The 8727-nt window shown below is 31.9% G+C and overlaps 1 protein-coding gene across 14 annotated transcripts; it reads right to left on the bottom strand.

Moving 5' to 3' along the window:
• Positions 1–546: 546 nt before the first annotated feature.
• Positions 547–4953, bottom strand: LOC124941229 (phosphoinositide phosphatase SAC7-like). 14 transcript variants are annotated; one of them, XM_047481522.1, is made up of 7 exons: positions 4713–4953; positions 4588–4615; positions 3819–3982; positions 3626–3709; positions 2265–2313; positions 2125–2192; positions 1684–1721 (listed from the first exon to the last, which is right to left on the bottom strand). In XM_047481522.1, the coding sequence occupies exons 3-7, from the start codon at positions 3961–3963 to the stop codon at positions 1699–1701; spliced, it is 369 nt and encodes a 122-aa protein (XP_047337478.1). In that variant the 5' UTR covers positions 3964–3982; positions 4588–4615; positions 4713–4953; the 3' UTR covers positions 1684–1698. The 14 variants fall into 14 exon arrangements, 11 of the variants coding, with proteins under 11 accessions (XP_047337480.1, XP_047337481.1, XP_047337472.1 ...); XM_047481519.1 differs by having other exon boundaries at positions 4739–4953; XM_047481520.1 differs by having other exon boundaries at positions 4588–4660; positions 4741–4953.
• Positions 4954–8727: the final 3774 nt, after the last annotated feature.

Here is an 8727-nt window from a genome sequence, read left to right as displayed (position 1 = left end):
ACGCGTATCGAAATTGAATAAAACCTTGTCAATTGAAAATATTATATTTGTTCGCTTCCTCACAATTATTTGACATAGTGAAAATATTATATTTAGGTTATTATAAAAACCCAAAGAGAACATGTTCCTAGTTTCATAAATTCTAAAAAAATGTGTAGTTATTAAAATCTCCATGATGTGATGTTATCATTGTTAATTAGGTTTGGTCTTCAATCTCACTACAACAAACAAAAAAAAAACTTTTGGCGACGCATAAAAGACTTTTGCCAACCCTTAAAAACGTCGCCAAAAATATTACCGACACTTACTTATGCGTCACCATAAGCAGGGTGGGCGTAAGTTATACCGACGCTTAATTAAGCGTCGGTAACACTAATTTAAGCGTTGCTAAAAGTCTTTTTAATTATTTATCAATCCTTTCAAATAATATTGATTTTATTTTACATTTGTTTATAATATATTTTTGTGTATTTTTTAAAATTAAATAATTATTAAAAAAATTATTTCATACTAATTATTGACATTTTTAATTTTAACAAAATTATATAAATTCTCTCAATAAAATATCTCATTTAATCGTATCATTGTTAGAAGATTCAAAAGATCTAAAACAAACAAAATAATTTTAAACAACAAAGCTGAAATAGAAAAATAGATGATTTGCATCTACTTGATCTTCTATTTGAGCCTTCACTGCAATTATGTAAAAAAAATATTCTTTTCAAAATTAGAAATAAAAAAAATATATTGATGTGAATTAAATATAGACAATTTAAAAAAAAAACCTAGTTGCTGTGTCCACATTTCTTCTTCTTGTAATTGACAACTTGAGGATGAACACTTCAGTCAACCATCAATACCATCAAAAGAAAAAACCAAATACCAATGATTAATTTTTCTTTAACAGTATATAACTCAAACAAAAAGTATAAAACTCAGATCAACAATATAAGAAAAACATCTAATACAAGAAGATAAGAAGAAGAATCACAATATTCGCTCATATAATATTATACTTAAAGTTTTAACAATGTAATACCAATAAAGAATATTGCAATAATCAAAAGAACAAAGACATAAAAAAGGTAGAAAAATATCTTTAAGTAGATTCATTTCCGCATAAAGTGGAAGATGTCTCGATAACTCCCTTATCAATCAACAAAGATTCCAACTCAAATCGATCACATCCTTCCAATTAAAATCACAATGCATTGATGTCATGCATGGATAAATGACAGCAGTACATTTTAAAATATAAAAAGTGAATGAATGAAATAGAATGAGAGTTAAAACCTGTCTTAGAATGTCTAAATTCTGTGTCATATACGTTCAAGGTTAAAAGTTGTTTGTACACATTTTAAACATTGTTTTAGGGAGGTATTTACTGTCGACATTGTTGCTAAGGGTAAGAACCTGCATACCAAAGCAAAAAAGACCAAATAGGTTGAGTGTTAGATTATTATTATTATTATATGCAAGTTTAACCTTGCTTCTATTTCTATTTCAACATTGTAGGTACCTTTTAAACTTATGCATTTGAATGCTCTAAGGCCTAAGCTTAGCTTACATTACTAAAATTGGAAGAAAATATAAAGTTTTCTCCTACAGCATACCTAACAAAAGAGCAGGTAAGAGCTTGATAATTATTTCTTCTTGTTTCAGTTCACTTTCTCCTTGAACCAATACTCTTTAAACATCTTATCTCCTATTCCATGATTTGTCTACATCTTTTGTTTTTTAGACAAAATTCACTAAGCATTAATGAATTAGTGTTCAATCTTGAGTTCCTAATTATTGGCCTTCCTTCTCAAAATAGGAAGAAAATCATATTCTTTCTTCACGAGATAATCCAAATTCATGTAGATGATTCTTCAAATTCAACATATTTTTTCCCACAACCTTGTCATTTATTGAATCATACAATTTCCCTTGTAATGTGAATCATAACTAGTACATGTGTGCTTAATATTAATTGTGCACGTTTCTTGGTTTGGCATATGAGCATATATGGTGCTTCAATTCCTAAATAACTTAACATCCAAAATAATTTATAAATAACTATTAGCTCTACCACAATGGCAAAAGAATGGGGACAAAATGAAGAAATGAAACAAAAATACCAACCTTTATGTGAATTGACAAAAGCATCTGACAACTCTGTCAAAAGATTTGATGACAGATTCACCTGTATTCTTACCAAATCAATGTCAAAAGAATATTAATACATACAATTGCTAGATACTCGAACTAAAAGATAGTTATACCTCGACGAGTGAGATACAGATGCCAATGCATGTCGGAATAGTGGATAGACTGTAATGAAGAAACCCGTTCACAAAATTTAGGAAGAAGTGTGTAAAAGAGATTCAAATCAATACATTAAAATCTTGAACAAGATAAAGTAAATATATGGGCCATGGCACAGATGCAACACAGCTGCATTACTATTCTCGCAAGTATGGGTAAGTAAAGTATTGAAGATCTCCCAAGAATGAGAATAATGATTTATGGCTAAAATAAAATTTTGAGCAGGTCAAAATAATTAAGACCTTTGCACTTACCTATTATTGTTTGCCATCAACATTTCAAGCTGAGGTAACAGTCATCTCATTTAGCAATTGCAAATGCATGTGCACTTAATCATCTGCAGTGGACTAATTCTATCACCCTAACTCACAAGTAATATAACTCAAATTCCTCAAATTCTAAGAGAAGTAGCAGAACATTCATGTACATGAATTTTTCAATCAACCATAAAATAATCAGTCATTCAAACACAATGCATCAGGTCTGCATACTCTCAATTTTTAATTAGAAAGTGAGCGAGGAACCGTAATATCTAGAAAGTAGTTGTGGAGGAAAAGAAAAGAAATTAAGCGGGTGTAAGATGTTGATCTGCTTTAGTGTAGAAAGAAGAAAATAAAGACTTGCTTGTAGTGGATGGATTGCTACAAAGCAATAGCACTATTCTTTTCACGAACTTCTGTTAGGTGTTCACATGTAACTACAGCAAGAAAAATAATATATGAAAATAGCAACAAAGAAAGAAACAGGAGAGACTATATAAAACGTCATCAACCTATAAGAATTTTGTGTTGTGAATCAAGCTTTACAATGACATCAAAATGACGCAAAGCTAAAACACAACACAAATAACCTTTTAGAGGACCAACTTTGATCCTCAGACCAATTTTGAATATTGCTTCTTAGGCAGTGAATTCGCCATCTACATGTCTTATTCATGTCTTATTCATGAGGTGTATTAGCCAATGTAGTGTAGCCAATGTAGTGTAGCCAGTTGGACCCTACTTGGCGTGTTTAAAAAAATTCATGAGGTGTATTATGCTAAATGCGCTTTGAAATTAACTTGCGAAATCTATGCAGATAAAGTGAAAAGATTTCACACTCTAGATTCCAACAATTCCAGATTCCTGTTGTATGTATCTGAAATTCAGTACTAAAGACGTCTAAACAAGGTCACCAATCAAGTTCAAAAAGTTAGGTTGATTCAAATCTGTAGAGGGATGAAGCTAACACTAGATATAGACATTCATACCAGATCTTAGCTCATGAATATGTTTTACATGTTATTACATCAGTTTACATCAGTTTGGTAGAAACTTGCCTGTTAACAACTTTATCATCCCAGCCACACCATATATTGTCTGAATATCTGGCCCTCGAACAGAATTGCATTGTGGAACATCATCTACAAAGAAGGAAATACATTTAGGTAAGACACCTGCGTCTAGTGAAGAAATAAAGCAAACGGTAACACTTAAGAGTAAATGAAGAAACAATTAAAAAAAGGAGCTAACCAATGAGTTTCATAGACCCATCCACCCTACTAACTTGCAAAATGGAACCACCAGAACCATCAGTAGGCTCAACAATATATTGGTCTGGGAAATCCCAAAGTCGCATCCATGTGTATAGTTTTTTAGCAGTATCTGCTTTCTCCATCACTACCGGGTTCACATACCTAGACAGACACAACACACACTTTACATCTTAATTTGATGAAAAAGACCTAAACACTGTTAAAAAAAAACAATTGTTCAAATATTTCACCAGATTCTACTTTTTGACCTAGAAATTAAATTAACATCTAGTTTTTCTATTCATTTCTCATAAAAATGCAGAGTTTCAAGCAAAAAAGGAGATGCGGACTTTCACAATTTTGATGAAAAAATTACTTTGCAGATCTATTCATCGAATCCTACGGCCTATGACTGGATGTGAAAAAGAAAAAGAAAAAGCTCAATAGTGAAATTTACAATCTCAAGCATCACACCATGAAAGACAATCAGTGAGGCTCCACACTTACGATCAGCATCATCAAGGAAACTAAAGCTATATAATTAAACAAGGGAATCAGATTGATCAGAGTAACATGAATGATACCTTTACAATAAGATTTAAAATGATTCAACCACAAAACATATATAAATCTCATGAAATTAGGCCCTGTTTAGTATGTAAAAGTACTATCTGTTGTCCTAATTTCTTGCTATACAAATGTTCAATAGAAAATGACAGGACAAAGAAATTTCTGATTCTCATTGTAATCATGGAGAGTGGATTTACCTGGAGTAATCAGAGAGAGATAATTAAGCTGAAACGTAGAGAATACCGTGGATTAGTGGAAAATCCTGAAGAACTGTGGATTTATATAGCAAAATAATACAGTGAAAGTTAAGAAAAAGATTCACGAGAATAGGAAAACAAAAAGACAAACACCGACATTTATGAATTGCAGAGCGTCTTCAGATCTGAACGGATCGAATGAGAGATAACTTAGAGGAGCAATGGATGGAGCAGATAAACGATGGATTCGAATGAAGCAGGTTTTGGGAGGTTGCGGCTGAAGAAGAGATTCAGAGTGTGGGGGAAGAAGAGGGATCCTAGAGAGAGAAGTGAAAATAAAAAAAATATCTCTTTAACCCTACAAGTGACCCGCGCCCGAACTTATGACCCGCGAATTTATTTTATTTATTTTTTATTATTTATTTATTTGTTTTTTTTGTAAAGGTTGTCATAAATATTAAAGGTCGGCAAAAACCTTTTATTTTTAAGACTTTTACCAACGCTTAATATGCGTTGGTGATTATTTGTCACAAAAGGTATGTTTTGTTGTAGTGTCTTTTTCATTTGATTGATGTGATGTTACTTGTTAACTAGGTCATTATTTCTGGAAAATGTTGCTTCCTTGTCGGGGCTGAACTTTGTTACGCCCATTGGAAGATAAGGGAGGGGATAAGAGAAGATTTGAGATGAGGCTTGGAAAAGAATGTGTGATGAAGAAGATGAAGATTGAGATAGATCAATTTTAACAATCACATAATTTTTTCGTCTGACAGACTCGAACTCAAGTGGATATTCACCTCTTTTTTAAGGTCTCTATTTTGAATTCTGGCGAAAGTAGAAGCTAGAGATAGATAATTTTAACATTTGTTTTTCATAATGCCCTCTACGTGTTTGTTTTTATGCCACAATTAGAGAATAATCATGGGAGACCCAAGAATATCAATATTTTTGCCTACTACTTTCGGTGGAAATTTCTTCTTTATTTTTGTTCATTAGAAATAAGTTGACTCAAAATTTTTGATATTTATGAATGGTTACAAAATAATTAAATTGTCTGTTCTTGATTGATAAAGTATTAAATAAATAAGAGAAATTATTTATTTATCTCCTATTAATTAGGCTAAATATAATAACCAATTTCTATATTTTCTCAATTTAGTTATTTCTCTATTACTATTATAAATAGATAAACTAATAAACTATTGTAAAGATTATTCATTCAATTAATAATATTATTTCAATCTTTCTCTTCAAGAACTCAATCAAATAGTTCTTGTTTATTTTATCAATTCAAGAAATCTAATTTGGTATCAGAGCGTATAAGGGAAAACTCTCGAAAACGATTTCAATGGAAGAACAATATCACTCCTCAGTTCTACCAATAATATCTGGAAGCGTAAAGCTTGATAAATATAATTATATCTATTGGAAATCACAAGTTACTCCAATCATGATAGGTTATGATTTTATGGATATAATAGAAGAAAAATCTTGAAACTCCTCCCAAATTTTTTCAAGAAATAGATGGTCAAAATAATACAATTCAAATCAAGAATCCAAAGTTTAAACAATGGCGTATCCAAGATCAAAGGGTACTCGCATGGCTCTTTTCAACATTGACCGACGAGATTCGTCAACAAGTCTCAAAATCATCTTCGGCACAAGAACTTTGGAAAACCTTAGAGAAAATCTATGTTTCTCAATCAAAGAGCCGACTATTTGAGTTACGGAGTCAACTCCTAAACGCACACAAAGGTAGTGGTTCTCTTCTTAACTTCATTCAACACGTCAAAAACCTATCAGATGCACTTATCGCTGCCGGACAATATGTTTCTGATCAAGATCTGCAACTAACTCTACTCAACGGGCTTGGAGACGAGTTTGAGCCGATGATATGTCCTCTAACTTCCGGACAAGGTCTATTATTTAATGAGATGACAGACATCCTTCTAAATTATGAACAACGACTCATATTCAAGAAAAGAAAATTCCATTATGAAAATATTTCGCGCTCAAACGTTTCGGCGAATGTTGCTTATATTTATAAGCATGGAGGCGGAAAGAACCAAAGACAGAACCGAGACAATAATCGTCCGCAATGTAATTTTTGTCATAAAATTGGTCATCGCTCCGAAAGTTATTTTTATAATCCATCTTGTCAAATATATAATGTACAAGGACATAGTGCTCTCGAGTGCCCTCGTTTTAATCCTTCTACAAATCCTACGACAATGTTAGCTACATCGTCTACTATTGTAAACCAAAGACATAACCGAAACAATAATCGTCCGCAATGTAATTTTTGTCATAAAATTGGTCATCGCTCCGAAAGTTGTTTTTATAATTAATCTTGTCAAATATATAATGTACAAGGACATAGTGCTCTCGAGTGCCCTCGTTTTAATCCTTCTACAAATCCTACGACAATGTTAGTTACATCGTCTACTATTGTAGATCCCACTTTGTGTCCAGATTCAGGTGCTACTGACCATATTACTTCCGATCTTAATAATCTATATGTACATGCTCCTTATACAGGCACTCAAACTATCAATGTCGGAAACGACTGAGATACGAAGATAGTGCTTTTTAAGGGATTACTCAAGGACGGACTTTATTGTATTGAATCTACTGAAAGTTCGTTTTCAACATGTTCTAATAAACAAGCATTTATTGGAATTAGATCTCCGGCTCAAATTTGGCATTCACGACTTGGATATCCTTCTAGCGCTACTACATCTTTAGTTATATCACACTTTAAATTACCAGTTTCAAGTAGTAATACTATTTCTTTTTGTGGATTATGTCAATATGGAAAAGCACATAAACTACCTTTTTTAGCTTCAAAATCTACATCTATGGCTCCTTTAGACCTAATTCATTTAGATGTTTGGGGACCTGCTCCTGAATTTTCATCTAATGGTTGTCGTTATTTCGTACATTTTGTGGATGATTTTAGCAAATTCACGTGGATATATCCGCTAAAGAAAAAGTCGAATGTCTTGAATACGTTTATCAACTTTCTTCGACTTATTGAAAATTTATTTAGTCGTAAAATCAAAATATTGAAAACTGATTGGGGAGGAGAATATAGAAATTTCAAATCATTAACAGATAATCATGGTATTTTACATCGTTTATCTTGCCCACATACTAGTGAGCAAAATGGCATTGCTGAACGAAAAATTCGTCATATTACGGAAACTGGTCTCACTTTATTGGCTCATGCATCTATGCCACTACATTATTGGAGTGAAGCTTTTGAAACAGCCACATATCTAGTACTGAATCTGAATACTGTGCTCTTGCATATACAACTGCTGACCTTTGTTGGATTCAATCTCTACTTAGTGAACTTCGAGTTTCACTTTCTTCTTCTCCGGTTCTATGGTGTGATAATATTGGTGCCGCATTCTTATCAGCACACCCGGTATTTCATGCTCGCACAAAACATATTGAAATCGATTTTCAATTTGTTCGAAAAAAAAAAGTTGCTCGTAAACAACTACTCATTCAGTATATTTCTACTGAAGATCAAGTGACTGATATCTTCACCAAAGGTCTTTCTTCTCATCGATTTGCTCTTTTACGTAGCAAGCTCACGGTTTGAGGCTCACCTTTTCGCTTGAAGGGGATGATAAAGTATTAAATAAATAAGAGAAATTATTTATTTATCTCCTATTAATTGGGCTAAATATAATAACCAATTTCTATATTTTCTCAATTTAGTTATTTCTCTATTACTATTATAAATAGATAAACTAATAAACTATTGTAAAGATTATTCATTCAATTAATAATATTATTTCAATCTTTCTCTTCAAGAACTCAATCAAATAGTTCTTGTTTATTTTATCAATTCAAGAAATCTAACTTTAATCTTATTAATCTTGTTCAAATAATGTATCTGCCATGGTTCTTCGGATGATGTATCTATCATGGGAAGTAAAATTTAGATTGAGATTAACAAACAAGAAGAACTTATTGAACTCTATCAAACATATATCATAATTCCATAGTAAAGAAACTTATGAATTATGATATCATTTTTCTTAATGCAATCTTTGATAGAGCTTTGGTTTCTAGTTGAAGGTTTAGCTGAGATCATGATTATTTAGGAAAAGAGGTCAATTTGAAATC

Source organism: Impatiens glandulifera, chromosome 6 (assembly GCF_907164915.1).
Source record: "Impatiens glandulifera chromosome 6, dImpGla2.1, whole genome shotgun sequence".
In the NCBI taxonomy this organism is placed as follows: Eukaryota; Viridiplantae; Streptophyta; class Magnoliopsida; order Ericales; family Balsaminaceae; genus Impatiens; species Impatiens glandulifera.
This window is presented reverse-complemented; position numbering and strand designations above follow the sequence as displayed.

Bases quoted from the DNA above. Each gene is read 5' to 3' on its own strand.
- LOC124941229 (XM_047481515.1), bottom strand. The intron at 3,710-3,818 runs GTTAGCTCCTTT...CCTTCTTTGTAG, and splicing joins TGGGTCTATGAAACTCATTG to ATGATGTTCCACAATGCAAT. The intron at 2,314-3,625 runs GCAAGTTTCTAC...TCTTCATTACAG, and splicing joins GATGATAAAGTTGTTAACAG to TCTATCCACTATTCCGACAT.